This window comes from Aspergillus fumigatus, chromosome 2 (genome assembly GCF_000002655.1).
Source record: "Aspergillus fumigatus Af293 chromosome 2, whole genome shotgun sequence".
NCBI lineage: Eukaryota > Fungi > Ascomycota > Eurotiomycetes > Eurotiales > Aspergillaceae > Aspergillus > Aspergillus fumigatus.
In genome coordinates, this window is record NC_007195.1 from 4,628,521 (window position 1) to 4,649,673 (window position 21,153).

The 21,153-nt window shown below is 50.2% G+C and overlaps 9 protein-coding genes across 9 annotated transcripts; 5 read left to right on the top strand and 4 right to left on the bottom strand.

The window, feature by feature from the left end:
* Nucleotides 1-209: 209 nt before the first annotated feature.
* Nucleotides 210-1,364, bottom strand: AFUA_2G17300 (glutathione S-transferase). Its single transcript, XM_750971.3, has 3 exons — nt 1,140-1,364; nt 711-1,093; nt 210-656 (listed from the first exon to the last, which is right to left on the bottom strand). Exons 1-3 carry the CDS (start codon nt 1,175-1,177, stop codon nt 307-309), a joined length of 771 nt encoding a protein of 256 aa, XP_756064.2. The 5' UTR covers nt 1,178-1,364; the 3' UTR covers nt 210-306.
* Nucleotides 1,365-3,897: 2,533 nt separating this feature from the next.
* AFUA_2G17305 (uncharacterized protein) lies at nt 3,898-4,783 on the top strand (the record flags this gene model as incomplete). The annotated part of the gene is made up of 2 exons (XM_750972.2): nt 3,898-4,134; nt 4,182-4,783. 2 exons carry the CDS (start codon nt 3,898-3,900, stop codon nt 4,461-4,463), a joined length of 519 nt encoding a protein of 172 aa, XP_756065.1. The 3' UTR covers nt 4,464-4,783.
* Nucleotides 4,784-5,599: 816 nt separating this feature from the next.
* On the bottom strand, nt 5,600-7,020 carry AFUA_2G17320 (glycosyltransferase family 31 protein; the record flags this gene model as incomplete). The annotated part of the gene is made up of 2 exons (XM_750974.1): nt 5,600-5,935; nt 5,995-7,020. 2 exons carry the CDS (start codon nt 7,018-7,020, stop codon nt 5,600-5,602), a joined length of 1,362 nt encoding a protein of 453 aa, XP_756067.1.
* An 803-nt stretch (nt 7,021-7,823) lies between these two features.
* On the bottom strand, nt 7,824-9,542 carry AFUA_2G17330 (putative extracelular serine carboxypeptidase; the record flags this gene model as incomplete). The annotated part of the gene is made up of 1 exon (XM_750975.1): nt 7,824-9,542. The coding sequence occupies one exon, from the start codon at nt 9,540-9,542 to the stop codon at nt 7,824-7,826; it is 1,719 nt and encodes a 572-aa protein (XP_756068.1).
* A 1,878-nt stretch (nt 9,543-11,420) lies between these two features.
* On the top strand, nt 11,421-13,072 carry AFUA_2G17360 (putative MFS monocarboxylate transporter (Mct); the record flags this gene model as incomplete). The annotated part of the gene is made up of 3 exons (XM_750978.2): nt 11,421-11,625; nt 11,672-12,362; nt 12,418-13,072. The coding sequence occupies 3 exons, from the start codon at nt 11,421-11,423 to the stop codon at nt 12,863-12,865; spliced, it is 1,344 nt and encodes a 447-aa protein (XP_756071.2). The 3' UTR covers nt 12,866-13,072.
* Nucleotides 13,073-13,318: 246 nt separating this feature from the next.
* AFUA_2G17370 (uncharacterized protein) lies at nt 13,319-14,088 on the bottom strand (the record flags this gene model as incomplete). The annotated part of the gene is made up of 3 exons (XM_750979.1): nt 13,319-13,688; nt 13,812-14,011; nt 14,059-14,088. The coding sequence occupies 3 exons, from the start codon at nt 14,086-14,088 to the stop codon at nt 13,319-13,321; spliced, it is 600 nt and encodes a 199-aa protein (XP_756072.1).
* A 1,142-nt stretch (nt 14,089-15,230) lies between these two features.
* On the top strand, nt 15,231-15,737 carry AFUA_2G17380 (uncharacterized protein; the record flags this gene model as incomplete). The annotated part of the gene is made up of 2 exons (XM_750980.1): nt 15,231-15,371; nt 15,552-15,737. The coding sequence occupies 2 exons, from the start codon at nt 15,231-15,233 to the stop codon at nt 15,735-15,737; spliced, it is 327 nt and encodes a 108-aa protein (XP_756073.1).
* A 234-nt stretch (nt 15,738-15,971) lies between these two features.
* On the top strand, nt 15,972-18,966 carry AFUA_2G17390 (uncharacterized protein). The gene is made up of 3 exons (XM_750981.2): nt 15,972-16,501; nt 16,558-18,212; nt 18,260-18,966. Exons 1-3 carry the CDS (start codon nt 16,078-16,080, stop codon nt 18,719-18,721), a joined length of 2,541 nt encoding a protein of 846 aa, XP_756074.1. The 5' UTR covers nt 15,972-16,077; the 3' UTR covers nt 18,722-18,966.
* A 280-nt stretch (nt 18,967-19,246) lies between these two features.
* AFUA_2G17400 (C-3 sterol dehydrogenase/C-4 decarboxylase family protein) lies at nt 19,247-20,778 on the top strand. The gene has a single exon (XM_750982.2). The coding sequence runs from the start codon at nt 19,472-19,474 to the stop codon at nt 20,603-20,605; it is 1,134 nt and encodes a 377-aa protein (XP_756075.1). The 5' UTR covers nt 19,247-19,471; the 3' UTR covers nt 20,606-20,778.
* The last annotated feature ends 375 nt before the right edge of the window (nt 20,779-21,153 follow it).

Below are 21,153 nucleotides of genomic sequence, written 5' to 3' on the forward strand. Positions count from 1 at the left end.
CGGGATGGTAGCCTGCAGGACAACATTCCTCGACGGACTCAACAGCGTCGTATATTCGATCGAACAGTGGCGTTGGAATTAAGGCGACTTGATTGACAATGTTCTAGCGGAATTTCAATGGGGTGTTATCTTGCAGTCCGTACGACAAACAGACCAGTCCTGCTAGCTCGAAGTATCTGGTGAGCGTGGGACTACTGACCAGGGTCGATCAGGGTCTCAGAAGCAATGACTATGCCAAAAGTGTCACGTCTCTCATGCATTCTACTGATACAGCACTAGACGACTATGTCTACCTTGTGGTTGCTCCTAGATCGGCACAAAAGGCTTCCCCTCAATCCTCTCCACCTTCTCCACAGCCCGCCTATAGCCCTGCTCATTCTGAATCGCCCCCGCATAAGCATCCAACCGCGGATACTCCTCCCGCGGGATGATGGAAAGGTTGAGCGCCGCAATAACCGGAATACTCATCTGGATGTCCGCGGCCGTCAACCGCGAACCACACAGGAACGGCCCATTCTCCGGCGCCGACGCCAGCTGGTCCTCGAGGAAGCGGAAATGGGTGCGAAGTTCCTGGTCCAGAAACTCGGCGCTGACTTTGCCGGTGATGAAGCCGGTGATGGGTTTGATGAAGAAGGGGACAGGGGCGTCTCTGACAGCTATTGTTCCCGCATTAGCCAGGGGCATGACGGGAATGAGGACAGCGGAAATACCATTCATGATGAGTTGCACCTGAATCGGAGACATGAGACTTCCCTCGGCGTAGTGCATAAAGAACCGATAGCGCATCCAGGCGTCTGTTTCGCCATCTACCTGGCCCTCGCGCCCGGGCTTGTACCGCTGGGGAACGAGGTGGGTGCTGGGGGAGCTGAAATGGTCGAGGAAGTACTCGATGATGGCGGCCGACTCGACAAGAACCATTGGGGAGGCATCCGGCGGTTGGACCGAGACGATGGGTGATTTCCCCAATGGATGGATCTGTTTGAGCTCCGGGGGAGCGATGCCGTTGGGACCGCGCTTGTAGGTCTTGATGTCGTAGGAGAGGTTCAGTTCTTCCATGAGCCACATTATGCGCTGGGCGCGGGACTTCTCCAACCTGGTACCGTGAGCTTGAGAGCGGGCGCACTGGGAGAGAGGGTTACCAGTGCAGGATGATTTTGGCGCCTCGGTTCGCATTCATCGTGGCGTAATAAATAAATATTATAGTATAAGATGACGATAGTAAAGTGGAAAGAATCTAAGCTGTCTGCTTTGTTTGTCTCCCTGTTACAACATGCAATAGAGAACTATTATGTCGTGGAGGTACAGACAAGATTCTAGACTATACAGAGACGGTAAGAAAATGTGTTATCGTCAGACTTAGTGGCTGGTCGGACTATATAAACACAGACTCTGTTTCAGTACACTACTACACCTAATTTAAGGCGACAGGATAGTCTCACGTCAGCAGCAACGACCACCCGCAGGAGAAAATGGGATGGTATCGTATGTACTATCTCTTCCAGGCACCAGAGACTCGACTGGTATAAGCTTGCTGATACTGTCGGCAGGTATTTTGGACTCGCTTCCTTTACAGAGACTTGTCTAGATGTGGTTGTGTTACGTGACAGGACTTGAAGATCCAACTTGAGAATTCCGGCTTATAATTTCATCTACTCTGACCCCTCACTGAGTGATTCTCGAAGTAGGAAATGGCTTCTATATGTCTGAATTGATTGATAATAATTTGATGCTGGGAACAGATGGTGTCTGTTACTTGAGATGATGTTGAAAATACTCCGTAATTATGGATATGAGGCTGCCCCTTTCTGATATAGCGCTGTCTATGTTCCTCTTTCCTTGCCCTATTTAACCTTAGAATTGCGTGTAGCTTGACATTAGTAACTAATGCTCCGTTGGTTTCTCGATCGCAGTGCCAGTGACAGGATAACTGCTTTCTTCAACCACGGAAACAGACATACTAGTACTAAGAAAACAAGCAAGCCGAAGTAGTCCGCTAGCTTGACCTTTGTGTGCCCGTCATGACTCATGTGCACTGTGAATATGAATTTTGAGTCAGTTTCCGGGACGAACAGGGAGCGGCTCGCCCCGAAAATAAGCCCGACATGCCCGAGTCGATCCCGCTCCCGTCCGACTCGCAGGGAATATAACCGGCTCGAGAAGTTAACGTAACAACAGGACCACCAGAAATCGATATATCTGCATGCAAGCATGTTCTTGTCTCAACCTTGGCGAGTAGGTCTGACCAGCCTCGCAATTGGTCTCAACGGCGTCACAGTGATTGTCCACAGTCACTATGGGTTTACCTCAGCCCTCCCGCTGTTGGCTTCTCACAGAAAATCATTGTATGATGTCATAGGGGTCTGTTTTATCCATCTAATGCTCCTTCCTGTTATGTCCAGTAAGTACAACATGGGGTATACCCATTGAGAATTGCTTTGCCATAAGGGATCGGATAATACTGACGATAGACGTAGGCATTCTGCAGCTGAAATGGCTGCAATATGGCCTGGATAGCCCTTATGATAAGCCATTGCTCACTTGTTATCTCCTTGGGCAGCTGGGATTTGGAGGCTGGTACTATGCATTAGGCACCAAGGCACCTCTCCTGTCAACTGTGGTGGCTCCGATTGCAACACTACTATGCGTTCTCTGAACCAAGAGACGCTTACCTTCCTAAAGACATACGTTGTCGCATTGCCGAGGGCTTTATCAGATACAGCGTGTCTGAATAATCTGTTACTGCTTAACCGTGTGACAATTGTGGAAAATGGCCTTGTGCGACTGGACTGTGTGTATTTTTTAAGAATCCTACTCCTGCAAGTTTCGCATCTCATAAAATGTGGATGACACATCCAGGATCGTCGCCAAGCCTTTAATTAATACTATCGAACGAGGACATCTTGAGGAGAAATCATGCAGGTGTATGTAGTCCAGAACCGACGAACACACATGCAGACTCAGTCACTGGTGGAGATATTAATATCATTATAGGATATCAGCTCTTTTTAATAGAATTAACCACCTAACAAGCGTCACAGCGTGATAGAAATAAGAATTTATCTCTTTGTCCAGTCACCCTTCTTGAGCTTACTCTCTGATGTGGAGCTTGGAGGATATCCAGACTTAGTTAACGCCAGTTTATCCCCCAGCATTGTATCTAAGCTGAGGGAATATATCTACTACTCAATTAATATTAGGTCACTCCTAGATAAGCCCATTCAAGCAGTTAGCTACACCTAATATATGAAAACAATGGACATGCGACTCTCCCTGGAAGGCACTCTCTACAGACTGGTGCTACTATCACATATTATATTTAGGGGTGATTCTGCTGGTAGAACCTTGTAACAGTCACCGGAACTCTGGGCCACAGTGGCCACGAAGGAGTTTTCATTTATTTGCTTTGTTCCATTCAGCAATTGCTGGCGTCCATGATCAGCCCTTCCACTACATCAAAGTACCTCAATATGGCAGAATATCAAAACGCACTTGTTGAGGTCCCAAGGTCTCTTTAGACAGTGAAGCATCTGCCATGTACTGCGCTTGATAAGACAACCTCTTGACAATAGCTGAGGTGATGGCGGCAACCCTTGTCCCATATGTGTTATGAGCTTGAGCTCTTATTGCTGCGATTATCGTCTTAACAACATGTCCCTATGAAGGCGCGTCGTTTATTAACGGCGAGGTCCGTGGGAATTGATGATCTTAATGGGTGTTGCCGGACGGTTTAGCGGCAAAGTACATGGAATTTTAGATTGATTGCTGCAAAAGGCCCTGATTGTTTGATTCTGCCCAAAATGATTAACTAGCATTGGTTAGACTAGATCACACCTTGACCGTTTCTTCTCCCAACTCTCCTCTCTTCCCTTTCAACGCACCCACGCATTGAGGTTCGACATGGACGAAACAACGCCTCTCCTGCCTGGACAAAATGACCACAACGACGAGGATACTACCGCAACACGACTAACACGCGTCTCAAGAATCATCGCCATCCTCATCTGGTCGTCTATCATTACATCTGCCGTGACCTTCTTGTACAGCCTCGCCGTCTACCTGGTGGTCAAACTCTCCCTTTACTATGTCTTCTTCTCTTGGGGAATGCGAGATACCATCGAAATGTTGCTCCCTCTGGTATGACTTCCCTTGGTCAATTTAATCGCATTCCTAACTCAGTCTAGAGCTTCTTATGTGCGGTCGTCAGCTTGTTCGGCATCTTCAAGCTGACCGTCCCAAGTACCGGCGCATGGCTCTTCGTCAACTTTATCTTCGATCTGTTGATCGTATTCCTCCTTTTGGCTAATATTGCTCTTTCTGGCTCCGTGGTTGCAAGCAGGGGACAATGCGTTGACTATTCTCGAAAGTTTCCAGCTCCAGGGTTCGAGGGGAGATGTAACAGGTTTGCGAACGCGATCAAGGCGCTGATACTCGTGGGACTCGTATTCGAGATGGCCCTCATGTAGGTTTTACTATTTGTTTTTTGTGCAAGCTGATTGTTGTCTAGGTCGCTACATCTTGTCTTTTTCATCTACAATGTGGTGCTGGGGGTTAAGCGACTCGTGCAGTATAGCAGGGGATGGAGGTTTCCAATGGTCAGGTTACTGTGGAGTTTACCGTTAAGATATTGAGACAGAGAGATGAATAATCGTGGACTGTGGACTGGCGAGGTTGGTGGTGATGGCCGGCCACTTGTGATATGTGTGGCATCAGATAGGTAGGGCTTGATGGCATTCTTAGACGTCCAAGACATAGATTGCAGGCCAGCAGACAATGCACCCTAGGTAAAGAATCTGCAGAATTTGCCAGCAATAATAAGGAGCACCATGGGATTTGTCATCCCGACGACCAATCTCTTCCATTCTGTTCGATTGTCTCTAGAATTGACCCAGGTAAACCCCACACGCTGAAAGGAAGAATATCAGACGAGAGCATCATGCCCCGCCCCCCACACACATGGTTCACCCTCCGTGCAGTGAGGCATTTTGGAAGAGATGCATTCTTCTTATTTCCCTCTGTCTTTTGCTCCAACTCACTATCTTCGAGCGCTTCTCAGCTGCCTCGTTGCGTGTGTCAGTTGAGCAATCCCCAGGGACGTGGAAGCCTTTCCTCAATTTCATCATATTGCGCAGTCAGTAGGCTTCTAGAACAGAGAGCGACTACAACCTACTCGTGTTGTTTCTGTGTAGTGTGTCCTGTTCGCTCTGGATTTCTGTCCTGGCAGTACTGATCATGGTGATAGTGCGAATGTTAGTCCGAGTCTGCGCTATCCGGCTGTCAATACTCCCTCAGCGGACTGTGCTCCGTTTTCAGCAAGCTGGTTATCTATGCGATGATGATCCGCGGGCGGCATTGGGGTCTACTGTACCAGCTGGATCGGGCGATTGTGCTCCCGAACGAGCGGTTGGATGATAGTCTGGGAGAGTTGATGATGTGAGGTCGCTGGGAGGATTAAGTGTTTTCATACTAGGTGGTTGGTACACGGTGTAGATAGAGGTGCGTTACTAGGCAGTGTGCGTAGGCAGTATGCGTTACTAAGCAGCTCATAGACATGAAGTGAATCGCTCGTTATCATAATATGCTACAGCTATCTATGTACAGATTAATGCGGCTTGACCCATGCGGGCTTCTCGCATGGATGCTCATCGCGCCATTTCTGGATTCGCGCAACGTTCCATCCGGAAAACCACCGCCGGTGATACTCGGGCAGCCGTTTTGTTCCGATCTTGAATGACTGCGTCGACACATGGCACTCGTCCTTGCTGTACCGCCATTGGAAGCAGGTGTCCTGACTCAAACACTGGTCGCGACAGGCCTCCATCGAGGGGTTGTCCAGTGCCACCGGCACATCGGCGAGATTATCCCAGTCGTCCTCCTGGACGCGCATCCTCCCGGTGGGAAAGGATAGCTCGGAGAGTTCCCGGAAAATTAGCGGTGCCTAGTTGGCGCAAGTTAGTGCTGCGTGTTGCGTTTGGATCTCGGACTCAGGGGCACCACATAGCATACCGCTACATCGTCACGCGCCTGCTCGAAATCGAAGATGGCACTGCGCTCCCGCGGCATAACATGATGCATTGTGACGACTGGCTGGCACCATTGCTTCGACCCAAACTCCAGCGTCGCCGGTTTCTCGCCGTTCACTTGTGGCCAGAAATTGCGGATCCCCACGCCCAGCTCCTGCTTAATGGTGCGGCCCAGCACGAAATCACCACAGCACTCGTTCGGAATGACATCGTCGTACCGATCTGCCATCCTCTGCTCCTTCCCCACAAACGCCTCCATCAGCGCTCGCGAAATGACATACCCGCTCCCACCGTGGCCGAAACCCTGGTCCCCGATGAACGACGCCGAACCCATGTACAGCTTATCCTTCGGCGAGAACTGCCGCAGCCACAGAACGAGATTCGTCCATACGACGTATGTGTCGCTTTCAATGAAAACGTACCAGTCCATGTGTGGCCGCTGCGCCCACGTCTTCTCCACCATGTGCAGGAACTTGTACTTGTCGAGCGTCCAGGCAGCCTTGCCGTCGTTCTTGAGCGTGGCGATGTCCAGCCCCCCGCGCTGATACGCTTGTTGCTGCCGGTAGAGCTCAAAGTCGGCATGCGTGGCTTTCATGCTTGCGTTGAAGTCCGCCAGCGCATCAAAGATATGGTACGGGCCGATCTGCTCCTCGAGGTCGGAGAAGATCAAAAAGTCCCGCGCGCATCCGAGCGTTGTCAGCAGCTGCGTCGGTAACTTCTCGTAGATCTCCGTCGCGCCCGTTTTCACGATGAACAGGATGTTCCCTGGGTCTGGCACCGCGTGGCACCGCCGGTCGGTATGCTGGAAGTCGTCGCTTGAGCCGCCAGATGGGCCAGGATTAGTACCGTGGCTGCTGGAAGTCGGTTTTGCGATCGTCCCATGCAGAGCCGGCATCATCTCGTAGAAGAGCACCAAAGTACAGAAGAAGAGGACGGCGGCCAGCGCCATTGGTGCGAAACGGCGAAGTTCCGGCTTTAGCTTCAATTCCAACGGCTTCATGTCGAACGGCGACCGTAATCAAGAGCTTAGCTCGGTTGGAGCGTGCTGCAGATGTGTCGGGCACATGTGGGTGGATATATCAGCGGCCGGGGTAAGCTCGACAAAGACGGATGAAGAAGGAAGCAACCCCGCTGCGAGAGAAGAGTGAGACGCGGCTTTGGCTTGTGAGACACTCCCAATATATTCTGCTCTAGCGCCCTAAACATAGAAATTTAATACTCAATGAGTGACCGTGTGCGCCATCCAGGGTCCAGGGTTGGTCGGGGCTGATCAATGTCCGGCCGTAAGCCGTTGCTCTGCCGAGTGTGGCTGAACAGAGACTGAAAGTGAGCACTAAGGTCGGCTTTCACCATTACATCGCGCTAGATGGTTCCACCGTCCACTTATCATCATAATGGCAATGATGGTGGAGATGTTGGACAGAAATATTGGTGGCTCAGTTATTTTCAGCTCCGGGAGCTAGGATCTGTGGGATTGGAAAACGCCTATCATCGCTGGGGAAACGGAGTCTGCCCCACGCAGTTCCAACTGACAGACTCTATTAATTGCGACATGGACAAGCTAGTTTCAGCCTTGTCGATGCTATTGGTTTGGATCAGGAGGGTCAATGTCTCCGATTTGCTGTCAGCAGAGAGTTGGACAATCCACAGTGAAACGGTGTCTTTTGGGTGGAGTTTTCTAGCGTTGAACACATGCTCGACTCGACAGCGCTTCCAATGTCGCGTTATCACTAGGCAAATCTGTCATCATCATCATCATCTATCTACACACTCTTCAACCGTGAGTGCCAACAAATGAATCAACTAGAGCACCAGTTGCCGATTTCTCACTGCCGTGTTCGCTGTCGGATCCGAGACATCCTCGTGTTTTCTCCACTGCTTCAGCCACACCCCAACAAACCGTATGATTTCCTGTTGCAGGGCGACTATGGCCTTTGGTGCGGTCTTCCCTTGCTGCACATCTTGTTCGGACAAGCCGTTCTGATCCCAGTGGTGCACCGCACCGCGAATCCCATCCCAGACATCCTCGGCCGGGACATCGACAAGGATAAATGGCTCCTCGTCCGTGGACTGTCTTGGTCGTGTACCGTCGGCATGCGGTGTCGCGTCCCGCCAAGGATCGGCCAGTCCATCGATAATGGCCGCCCGGGGATATGAGAAGTTGAACCCGCCATGCTTGTTAATCCGGTCGGTGTCAGGAGGTGTGGTGATGTTGAAGTCCTCCTTGCAGAACCGAGATTCGCCGGCAAGCGTGATCAAACGAGAGATAAGAGGCAGTCTATCTTTTGGAACGCTTGATCCCGGCATGAAGTATCCCCATTCCGTGCAGACCTGATACCCCCAGCTAACCCCAGACGATTTTTGCAGTGATTGTGGGGACTTGTGACTGGAGGTACCGCGAACCTCGTCAAGATGGGAGAACATCGTGGCGTTCATGTAACCAGCGTAGTTGAGCATCCCCGTCACCAAGCTGGAGTTGGTTGCATCATACTTTGTGGCGGAGATGACCTCCTCCGTCCACGCCTTCATGGTATTATTCTGCTGGTAGAGCAACGACGGGCTGGTGAGATTCTTGCAATATCTCTGAAAAGTGCCATCGCCGACCGCAGGATCCCAGTTCCGGCCTTGAAAGGCTCCAAGGGTGCTCGAGAGAGCCGCAGCGAAGAACTCGTCATCGACATCGGAGGAAGTTGCACCAAAAACGGCCTTGAGGTGCGATTTCAGTGTCTCATTCTTGGCATGCTCAATCAGTATAGTATCCACAATATCCATGAACGTTTCAATACTCCATATGCAGTCGGACGGTGCAAATTGGCGAATAGGCTCATAGTATTGCCAATAATCTACAATGGCCTCGGTGACTCCTGACGACGACACCACCCCGAAGAAGACCTCCGGGTAGACCTTGCGAAGAAAAGCCACAAATGCTCCGGCATAGGAGCCTCCGTAACCAATCCACGGCACGGCGTCAGCTGTCAGATTCAGGTGCTCCAGTCCGGGGAAAACAACGTTGGAAGCAAAGTAAGCGTAATCCGCCATTGCTTGCTCTGTTGAAAGGAACCGAATGTTCTTCGTGGTGAGATCGGCGAAGGGGTAGCTCTCCCCGTAATAGCGGTGCTCCAGGATAACTCCGAGACCATTATAGGTCTTGGCTAACTGGGTCACGATTCCGTGAGACAGGAACGGAAAACGATCTCTACCATTCGTCTCTCCGGCTGCAATGAGGAATACTGGTCCCCCTTCCTTGTAGTGACTTGCATCGAACCAGTAGCGGAGGTTGAAGTGGTCGCGAGTATGGGGTTCATATCGAGATTCATTGTGAAAATGGTCAATAGGCACTGAGAAATTGTGGTCCACAAACTCCTTCAAAGATGTCAGGTGTAGTGAAGCACCCGTTTCATCTTCCAGCAGTCGCAGTTGATGGAGAAGTGGGAATTGCAGTTCCAACGGAGAGATGTCGAACCCTTGGGCGGCGGAGGCCAGGAATGTCCCAATCAGGAACAGAACAGCTTGCAGCTGCATCTTTGTGATATACAATGCGTACTCCGAGCAGAGATAGCATCGATGATAGGAGAGGTTTATAAAGACAAGAGAGAGAACTCCGCAGCTTTCTTGGTCCTTGGGAGTTCCGCCGGACGATCATCCATCGCGACGATCCCCCTCCCGTCTCCACACCTACGACAAGCGCTGTTGGCATGTTCAAACATCGCATGCTTTGGAGAACTGGGACAAGTGTGCTGTCTGCGTCTTTGCAAGTCGTGTCGATATATTCACTCCTATCTCTGCTGCCCTCAAGGAACTGGTCCAGCGGAGAGTCAGTGTAAACGAGCGTTTGTTGACTGCTTTGTTCCTTGGCTCAAAGTCACTTTACTATTCCTACTATGGGCTAGCTTCGAGTTCTCAGCGCATTTTTGTTTGGGATCACATTTACGAATGAGACCACTCTCCTCATATTTAAAGCATCTCAGCAGCATATCCATATGCTTCATCCTTAGCTGTCCGCCCTTGCTTTGTCGTTTCGCTTCCTTGTCCCACCACGCTTACATCCCCTCCGTCCGATGGCATACTACTTTTTGACCATCCACCTGCCGACCTTCTCGGCAAGCTCCTCTCCTTTGATCGTGAACGAACGGATCCTCTTCGGTTGTGACAGTCAGCATATTCTTTTAAAGCTGCGCTGGACCCGCATATAATGGCGAAAGACGCGGATCTTCCATGTCGACCTCACGGGAATTGCCATAATGCGAGTGACACACTTTCAAGAAGAAAAGAAGGATCCTTCGAATCAGAAAGTTTTTGACTTAACCACTTGCGTCTTTGCTGTGGTCAGTCGTGACAGATCGTGCAGGGGTACAATGTGAGAAGGTTGTGGAATGGTAATTCTTCATTTTCTCTGGCGGGGCGGAAGAGCGGCGAAGATGAGGCGACCGCCAGGATTAGATTTCCCCCCTGCCCTGAACCCGGATAGAGGGACGCGTCCGATCGAATCGTGCTGGCCGGGACTGTACCAACTTCAGCATGTCCCCGATATCGTCGAACGCAGCGGGGAAGGGATGTTCGGGTACCGGGCGTATTTCACGTCGAGCACGGTGTAGCATGTTTGCGCGATTGACCGGCAGACTCGTCGTCGATGCCAAATGCGCGGATAATGAAGCCGCTGCGGCAGGCGTTCATCGGGACTGGCGGGGGCTCGTGGGTTTTGAGCTTTTGTAGATGTGGAGCCTGACGATGTGATCGACGTCTCAGGACAGTAAACAGTATGTAGGACTTCGTCAGGGTGTGGATGTACTCCGAAGTGTAGGCGGACAAGAATGCGGAGGAGTGCTATGACACTCCTTTTCTCGATCGTAAACTACGCCTGTGTTGCTTTGTAGACGTAGGGATATCCCGTTTGACCTTGACTGTCTAGGACGCGACCTCCATCTCTGGAGCGCATGCTCATGATAGATGACATCGTCTGGATGAGCCATTGAACCATTCATCTACAGTCTCTCTCTGTATGCCATATTGGGCTGGCTTCAGGTGTTGCAAACATTGGTCAAGGCTTAGTTTGTGACCTCTAGGGATATCTCGCCGCACAGAGAAAACAGTTACTCTATCACAAGTCGATTCGCCTCTGGCTCACACCTTTTTAGTTTTATTTGCTTCCTCTACTGTACACCTAAGATTGCCACTGCCATAATTCTTTCGTTCTACATGGAATTTTCTCTAAGTAGTGACAGATCAGTTTCAGTGCGCGGCTGATTGGACAAAAATACGAGCTAAAAATGAAGGCAGATAGCGGACACCCAAAAAGGTTAAAGCAGATAAGATTCTTAAAGTTGAAGTTCCGCAACATGAGCTGGGACGACTTGTGTCCCGCTCTAGTGGCTGGATGGAATAGCCATCCTACAGACCGGTATGCATTCTCGAGATAAGATGAGAGTGACTAGCCTAGAGAAGGGCCTTGGTCCTGCCATAGAAGTGAAGCACGATGTGGCTGCTGCAACGGCGAACAAGACCAGCGAAGAAGAGTCCACTGCGCCAATGGACCACGGACTTCATGCTTGGACGGTGGTCGCAGGAGCCTGGTGCTGCCTCTTTTGTGGATTTGGGTGGGTGAACGGTGAGTTTGTCCGTCACCGACAGAGAACCATTTCTGACCGATATAGCGATCGGTGTTTTCCAGGACTACTATCAACATAATCAATTGCGCGAGTACTCCGCATCCAGCATCTCCTGGATCCTGTCTCTCGAGCCATTTGTTCTCTTCGCCGCAGGCATCGTCCTCGGCCGGGTTTTCGACAACTACGGCCCCAAATGGATGCTCCTCATCGGCACATTCCTGCACGTCTTTGGCCTCATGATGATCTCCGTCTCGAGCGAGTACTACCAGTTCCTCCTTGCGCAGGGGATCTGCAGTCCCCTAGGCGCTAGCTTCGTCTTCTATCCGGCTTCCGCCTGCACAGCGACCTGGTTCGACAAGCGCCGCGCGCTCGCATTCGGGATTATGTCGAGCGGGTCGTCGATCGGCGGCGTTGTCTTCCCCGCGATGTTATCGCGGCTGCTGCCTCGTGTTGGATTCGGATGGTCGCTGCGCATCTCGGCGTTTGTGGTGCTGGCGTTGCTGGCTGTGGCGAATATGACTGTTCGCTCGCGCATCGCGCCTGTGCCGAGGAGGGTGCAGTTCAGCGATTATATCGGGCCGTTCTCGGAGGTGCCGTTTGTGTTGTTGATGCTGGCGTCTTGCTGTGGCTTCTGGGCGATGTTTGTGCCGATCAATTATGTGATACTGGAGGCGCAGGAGGATGGGGTTCGTCGCAGTCTGGCGGAGTATCTATTGACCATTCTAAATGCTGCAAGGTTAGTGTGTCCCAGTCTCCAGCTGCGCGGATTGACGTGTATGCTGATGAGCTAGTCTTCCTGGTCGCATCCTTCCCGGTTACTTGGGAGATAAACTCGGCCGGTTCAACGTGATGATCGCCATGTGTACCCTTTCTGCTCTGACGATTCTCGTCCTCTGGATCCCTGGAACGCTGCTGGCCCCGGGCTCTGCGGCCGTTTATGTCATCTTCAGCTTGTTGTATGGGTTCGCGTCCGGAGCGTTTGTCGGCATGGTTCCAGCACTGCTCAGCCAGATCACGGCGGATATGAGCAAAACGGGTGTGCGACAGGGAGTATTGTATACCTGCATGAGCATTGCAACGTTGACCGGAAGCCCAATTGCGGGGGCAATTCTGAATCGACAGCAGGAGACTTATTGGGGGCTACAAGTCTTTGCTGGGGCAATGATGGTGGGGAGTGTGGTGTTCTTTGTTGCTGCGAGAGTGGTTTTACAAGGGACGTCGCTAAGAAAGAAGGTGTGATTAATATCCACACCAGTATTGACCTCAGGTATCCACACACTGAATCAATGGGATGATAGTGTCCATAATTCACTTCAAACTACTTTCTTGAAACTATCTAAGCATGGCTCTGACAGAATCTTATTAAAGCTTCTCCAGTGCACAAGTATCCTTGTTAAAGAAAGGTAGGACAGGTGAGGCTCTCAGACGGATTGGGGAAAGTAAACTGATAAGCATGATAAACAGAGACCATAGTGAAATGGAAAGGCGCTTGATTACTTGATCTGGGCTGCTGTGTGCCAGTGCATGAAGAGAGGAGACCTGAACAGGCTGCTTGAGTTGTTTGCTCGATCCACTGCTTAGTTCACCTTGTACAAAACGTATAGCTGCCACTGATCTAGTAGCACTCGAAATGTCCCACCCAGTATTCCACCAATCCTTCAGTAAAGTCCAAATCCGAAACAACTAGCATAGCTAATACACCAGCTCCCATTCCGCACCAAAGCCTGGGATATAGGCAATGCGGTTGTCAGGCTGTGAAGCAAAGCTGGTAGTAAGCTCACTGATCCGGAAATGGGGGTTCAGACAGGATATAGTCAATATGAGGAATCCCATGTCGTTCCTGATGAACGACACCGGGCCGGCGGCATGATGAAGAGACATACGATCGTCGCCGAGAATGCGGTGATCTACCGGAGACGGTGCGTAGTTCGGGCAGAGTATTTTAATGGCTTGGAACCGGGCGCGAGATTTGGTGCTGACGTAGACCTGGAGTGATTCCGCCTCTGACTTGCGTTTGACGTCCCAATAGAGAGATTTGGACTTCTTGGAGCGGATGTAATACCTACAGGAATCACAACTCAGCTAACCTGCAAGAGCGAGAGAAAGATGGGGCTACCAGTTATATTGAAAGCAATCGACAAAAGGCCCGTTATTGATCGTATGCCACGAATCATTGTAGCCATACAAAGGCTTGAAGAGGATTAGTCCGTCAAATCTCTGAGTGAGGCAATAGTCGGTGGTCGAATGTTCGATGCGGAAGTTTTGGTACCGGTACCATTCAGCGTTGATGCGCGCGATGTTTCCAAACTGTGAGGTCTCCATGGCACGGAACCAGGCGTCTAAGGTGTCCTTGTCTTTGGCCGTAATGAGCCAGACAGAGAAGCCCTGCTTTGATTAGTGAGAGCGACTGCTTTCTGGTCTAAAGAGCTTACCCCGGAGGTGGCGTAGGCGTAGAAGACCATCTTGCTCCACGGAAGCTCTGCTTTCAGGTATCAACTGACATGAAGACGTTAATTGCTCAACTGATTAAGAAAAAGGTTGAGCAGAGAGTGTCGAGACTTTATAGTCCTGGAACCAGTGGCATATGTGAATGCGACGGAAGTCGAAGGCGTCTGTAGAAGCTGAAACCTCCAAGAGAAAATCCAGATCAAGCAGAATTTTCATCATCATTCACCATGAAAGACGACATAATACCCCTGGATAGCTTCAAAAAGGCTCGGCGTTGCGTATGATGGTGTGCAGTGTTGTCCACCTTTTAACAGTTTGCCTTAGGAATGCAATAGAGAATGATTCTGAGTGCATGCCTTCAGCAGATATAGCAAAGTGCTGTACTGCCTAGAACAACCCATTCCTTCATTGATAGTGATTTCAATTCCATGTCATTTTCGTCTGTCGGAATAGGGCATGGATGCCTCTTTACCCGGTGCGTGAAAATCCGTGATGCAGCAATTGTGGAGCGTCGGAAGGGTGGCTAATCCTTCAGGAATTCGAGGATAGACACGTTTTTTGGCATATGTGGAATCAGTCAACTCTCCGGAACTCATGATCTGTGCTACTTGTATAGATTGACCTCGAGGACGTTGTTAAACAGCACGCTTTTTTCAGGTGGCGAGGCGTGCACTGGAAACCACGTATTCTCTCTTTGCTACCGAGATTCGCAACCGTTCCGTTCATCTTCAGACCCAAACAGACAATTGACGGTCATTTGACGAGAGAAGGGCAGCACTATGTCTGCTAAACATGCAGTCTCAAAGGAACTTTCAGCATTCGAAATAAGCTATTGCAGACTAGAGGAAGAGTTAGTGGATGCAACTCTGCTACTCACACGCGGTGCCATACGAACATCTTTCCAATATACGAGAATAATCATTGCCCGACAAGGTGAGGATCTAGTCTCCGGTCAATAAGGCATAGGACGAGAACGCTCTATTGCTTCTTCGGAGGGGTGTGCAATACCCTTCATCATAATCAATAATTGGCCAGCTTGCTGACTGAGCACTATCTCTCTCTACCAGAAAGACACACCCGGAAGCATCCTCAGGAATTAGCCCACAGCGGAAGCCGATACAACGTTGCAGGCAAAACCCTGCCTGCCCCAAAAGGCATGTCGCTCGAGGTCATGCAGTCCATCTTTGATTTCCGGCTTGACGTAAATAACAAGGTACTGCTGGAGACCGGTGTGGTGGGAAGCATCGTCTTCCAGCCCTTTCCACGGAGCATCGCACAGAAAGCCTTGGAGCTCGGAGTCAGTCACTTCCTAGGTACACCTTTACACTACTGCTGCTAACTGAGATTTAGGATCTGCTTGACCTTCCCCAGACCAGGACTCTATTCTCATTCAGATCACCCTGCAGTGGATTCTGGGGCTGTCCGACGCTCGGATGTACGATGCACACAGAAGCTCTTCAACGGAATTGGTCGCTAGATCAAGGAGTACATTGCTAATGGAACTCTGCCAGACGTCTATTGTCCGTTGTATATGAATGATATTGACGCTGGCCAAGAATACTGGAGTCGACTGAGGACGCGGGATCGGCCTCTGCAGACGAGACTCAAGTATGATCCCGCGAGATTCTTGCAAACGCGGACCGGCGGGTTTTGCTTGTCATAATAGATGGACTGCTTTACTTGCAATTCTGTGCTGATGTCGACAAGGATTGATTCCATATTCCTGCATCATCATCAGTTCAACAACTGCTTCACGTATCCACAATATTTTTGTTCAGTTCCGAGACCTGAAAAAATAAGAATAGAGAGAAAAGATAAACATTACCTTGAGCAGCCTTTCCCCATTAGGGACAAGGCTGGAGTCACGCGTTGAGCCTCAGCCTCGTTCAATGTTGCAATCTCAACTCGCGTCTGCTCGAGCTTTTCTGAAGCTCGTTTGACTATTCGACATCTGCCTATGATGTGCGCAAATCTGAACATTGACGTATTAATCTTACTGGGTCATGGAGAACAGACGGTCCTCGGATAGTTTGTCCAACGACCTGTGGAGCGACATACGGGTTTTGCTCAAAGAGCAAAATGAACGATTACGTATCCAAAATAACCTGCTCGAGAAGCTTCTGGATGGGGAGAAAGGCACTGGGACCGTTACGAGTAATAATATTCTCCCGGATGGCGATGAAAGGAGCCGGACCATCGAAGATGAGACCCGGCTCGATGGAAGAAACAAGTCACAAACCTCCTTGAAATCATACCTGAAACGTGACACCAGTGACTTTGAGTTTCAGAATCAAGGAAATACTGTTCTTTACGCTGCAGAGGGAACTCTCAAGTATCCCCGAGTCTATTATCTTGTCGATGAACGACACCCACCCCGCCTCCACAGACTGTCGACAGGCTTGAGAGCTGACACCTCATGGAAATACTGTGAGTCCAGAGATCAATCATCTTCGTGTTGAGAGCATGGATCTGACGAACTCTAGGGAAGCCTGTTGCCCCAGGAGGAATCTCCCATCCAGAACAGTATCAGTCCTATCCTGGTGCAGGATATCCTGACTATATTCCTGAATGGGAGATTAAGCGTACCAGCGATGGATGGTACCATATTGATGGTGCGAAATTGGAAGACGAAGTTCATGTTCCTCCCGACAGCCTCTACAGTGGAAAAGCACGGTTGGTACCTTATTCACTCAATTGTAGCACGTCCCTTCCATCCAAATGGGCATGTGAGCCAGGTGCAAGTTTACATGGTGGTTCTGGGAAGGGCATGGTCGGCATCATACAAATGCTATTAACAACTCTGGGAAACCTCTACGCTGTCCCTTGCGACGGCAGGGTGCAATTCGCATTCGATCGATGCCACCTGAGGAGTCTCAGCCCCTCTGGTCTGAGTTCGCGCTTGGAAGAGCTCCAGATGTTCTTTAAGACATTAGAAGCAAGCAACGGTCGTGTTCAGATTGTCGATCTGGACGACTGGATGCATGCAGCCGTATACGAGCGCGTCACTGCATACCCTGAAGAATGGAAAGTAATCCTGAGAAGTAAGGATCCAAGAATTCTAGCCGTCCCTGCCTTGGAGGCAGATCTCCGCAAAGTCAATATTCGGCCAACGCGGTTTTACTACAAGAGCGGAAACGGTAAGCCGACGGAAGTCAAGTGGAGGGAAACCGGCCATTGGAATCGCATTATCAGCTGCATTGGGTTGAACGCTGTAGCGCCATCGTTTGACTATGGACTTGACGCGCTCTGTCATACCCTCTTTCGCAGTTGTACAGGTGAAAAGTTTCAATACGCGGACCTTGTGCCAGGAATTCTGCGAACACATATTTCCTGCGTTAAACGGAGGCGATCGCGCAACGATGCCGCTGATGCTCTAGAACCATTCCACATTACTTGGTGCCGAATCGATGGCGCAAAGCCCTTCCGCAAGTCGACATGGAGATCTGGAGAGCTATACGGGTCAAAGGACTCAATAAATACGCTGTATTTGTCCGAGGTCGCGTTCACATTGGGCTTCATCCCATCTCAACGGTCCCTGTGGTCCAATACACAGAAAGGAAAGACAGAGAATATGGACCGCAGTCATTGGTGTCTTCTGCATCTCGCACCGTCTCACTTTCGCCGCTTGGATGAATCGATTCACCGTCGCAGGCAGGATGACCCGCGGACTGCCCCATTCACCACAGCAATCACGCTGATAGAAGAGGCACTGCAGCACGCGGCCAACGATTGGGACCGCATTGCCAACCACTTTGACCTTGTTCTCAACCAGAACGATAGTATTTTCGATCCTGAACTTCACGATCGCTTTCTGTTCGATGATGCTTCGTTTTCCCGCTCGCGGTACTATTTCTGGCTGATGGACAGTTTGGAGGGCTTCACATCCGCCGTGTCGGATACTATTCATGAATGGGAGGTATACTGGTGGGCTAGAAAGGACGTATTCGAAGATTACGACGCATTCTATCTGGACAAGTGGCGGAATACCAAGGTTGAATTGGGATCTCCAAAGCCTCCTCAAGAACCCCCACGACTGGAAGATTCAGTCCAGAGGGTGGAAACGCATGTTGCACGGCTGAGAGAAATCTTAAGCCGGCTCGAAGTTTTGCGCGACCGAACCATGACCTTACGCGACGGAGTGAGTACAGCTTGCTTGTGATCCAGCTATTAGCTGACCTGTAGTAGTTATTTAATGCGAGCACTGTCATCGAATCGCGGGCTGCTACCCAGCTTGGTGAAAACGTCAAATTGCTCACATACGTGAGCATATTCTATCTCCCGCTAGGTTACTGCGCTGCTTTATGGAGCATCAACCGAGATTTCAACTTAGTGGCATTCACCATTACCACTGCTCTTCTGGCTCTGGGCACGTATGCTCTGGTGTTGAACCTGAATGATATTGTGTTTCTGATCAGGAAGACCTACCGAAAGCTGCGGTCTCCTATATTGGAAGCAATGAAAAACGACTCGCATGAACAATGGGCCGAGTTGGGCAGCGCTTTCAGTGAATTCATGCCGGAGAGGCATGGTGATCAGCCCTCCGAGTGGGCAATTCTGCTGTACGCTGTGTTGATGGCTACAGAGAAGTTGAAATTCTGGAAACGAGGCCACTCCAATCCGATTGATGACGGACTCGAACGAAAGTGAATCCTGATCTGCCTGTCTCTTACAAGACAACAGATACCTGTCTAAAAGCCAACGGAGACCTGATATCCCTGGTCTGGCGTCACATTGGAGTTTACCTTCCGACACCGTCTGGCTCCAGGAGAGCTCGTCTGAGGCTCTCCACCCGTCATTGGTGTACAGTAGCGAGCTACAACCAACTAATCCCGAAGGGATTACTGTGATTTAGACAAATGTTTTTATAGAAAATCACTAGATAGTTGTTATAATCATATAATCTACCACTAACGTAATTGGTAAGTGAGCCTTGGACACAGCCCCTTGAATCGAATCTGGCTATTATCTGTATGAACTCTGATGTATTCCAGTGAAGCAACCTACAAGTTATCTAGCGTACTCTCACCAGTAAAACCAGACCCACTCAAATAGCGACTGGGGCCTACGGGATCTCTACTCCGTAGATCCACTTCTTATACTTTTGGCTGCTATAAATATAGGTACACACATCCCATAGACATGCTAAGTCCTACCCGCAGCGGTGGCTCAATAGGGAATTCTGGACGCCTATTATTTGGCGTCTCGCCAATCTTACCTCCAGCTACATTCGGAGCGGAGAAATAATTATATCACGTAGGCTCTAAGACAGGCGGCAGGACGCCTTAATCTGTACTTATATCAGCGGTTGTTGACTTCGATTGACTTGACCACTCCCCCCCCATCTTTCCTACTACGGGTTTTTGGCCTCAACAACACCCTTATATAGCTATTTTTACCATGACCGCAGAGCATTCTCCCTTAAGCCTGAGCACGGTTCTCGTGACCGGTGGCAGTGGTGGTCTTGCCAGCAAGATCCTTGAGCTCTTCTCACAGCGTGGCTGCAAACGTCTCCACTCGATTGATATTCGGCAGCCATCCCATCTTCTTCACGGTGTTACGTACCATCTAGGAGATCTTACAGATGTTGATGCGATGCGACAGATCTTTCATGAGGTCAAACCTGACGTTGTGATTCACACCGCCAGTCCTAGATTCGACACGCCAAATCATATCATGTATAAAGTCAACGTGGAGGGCACTAAAAACTTGGTCCAGATTGCCCAAGAGTCTGGAGCACACTCGTTCGTCTACACGAGCTCGGCGAGCGTTATCAGCGACGGAAAGACTGATCTGGAGAATGCTGATGAGAGCTACCCGGTCATCCTCGGCGACCAGCAACCGGAGTACTATACTCACACCAAAGCTCTCGCTGAGACATATGTCCTTTTACAGAATCATCGATCAGAAGGCACCTCCCCCCAGTTCCTGACTTGCGCAATCCGGCCATCGGGTATCTTTGGTGTTGGCGACCTGGTTTTGCTCCCCGGTATGCTGGATGCGTATTTCAGAGGGCAGACCAAGGTGCAGATTGGCAACAACAAAAACTTATTCGACTTCACTGAGAACACAAATGTGGCATACAGTCACTACCTTGCGGCCGCCGCGCTGGTTACATGCCAAAATAGCCTGCCGGGGGATGATGCCAAGGTGGATGGCGAAGCCTTTTTCATCACTAATGACGAACCTATATACTTCTGGGACTTTACACGGCTGGTTTGGGGGTATGCGGGGGACACCACGCGGCCAGAACAAGTACAGGTGATGAGTCGAACATGGGCATTGCTGCTGGCTGCATTGTTGGAGTGGATCTTCTGGGCTTTTCGCCTAGGCGAAGCACCTCTGACAAGGACTAAAGTGCGGCTCAGCTGCATGACAAGGTATTTCTGCATTGACAAGGCGAAGCAACGACTTAGGTATAAGCCCCTGGTAGGGCTTAAGGACGGGTTAAGAACTGCAGTTGAAGATTGCCTTCGGCGGCGGACGGCAGCACAAAGCACTCATACAAGTAATGTAAAGGAAAAGGGGCAATGAGTCTAGCCTTGTTCCTTTCAAATGACAATTGGGCTGTAATATGGATGACTATGGGTATTTTACAGAGTTGTATATATAACGCAGACATTTCTGATGCAGATTATCTGAGCTGAGTTTGCCCGAGGTTCCTCTAAGCAGCGTCGCTGCAACTGAAAAAGGTTAATATATCAGGGCTTTTGATATTTATCTCTGCCGGGCTTGGTCCCTTGCTCTCGACAGGGGGACACAGGCAAAACAAGAGCCATGAGTGATCCTAGCGGCTTGGAACTGGCCGGTATCAACCGCAGACCTCCAGTAGGCACCAGACTACCCTGTTCCTACAAGCCTTGGACTGAAAAGGTGGACCTGTACTTGTAAAATCAACCCGATCTCATTTGAGACGTCAAGCGCAGCAATATGAACAATTGTCAGCCGAGACCATTGAACTGTCCCGCGGCTGCATCCCAATGACCGCATTAAATAAGCATAAAATACGCCGTCGGACATGGCCGTAGGTGCAGAGTTCTCAATGTTTGGCACGATTCGCAGCACACACACTGATCGGGCTA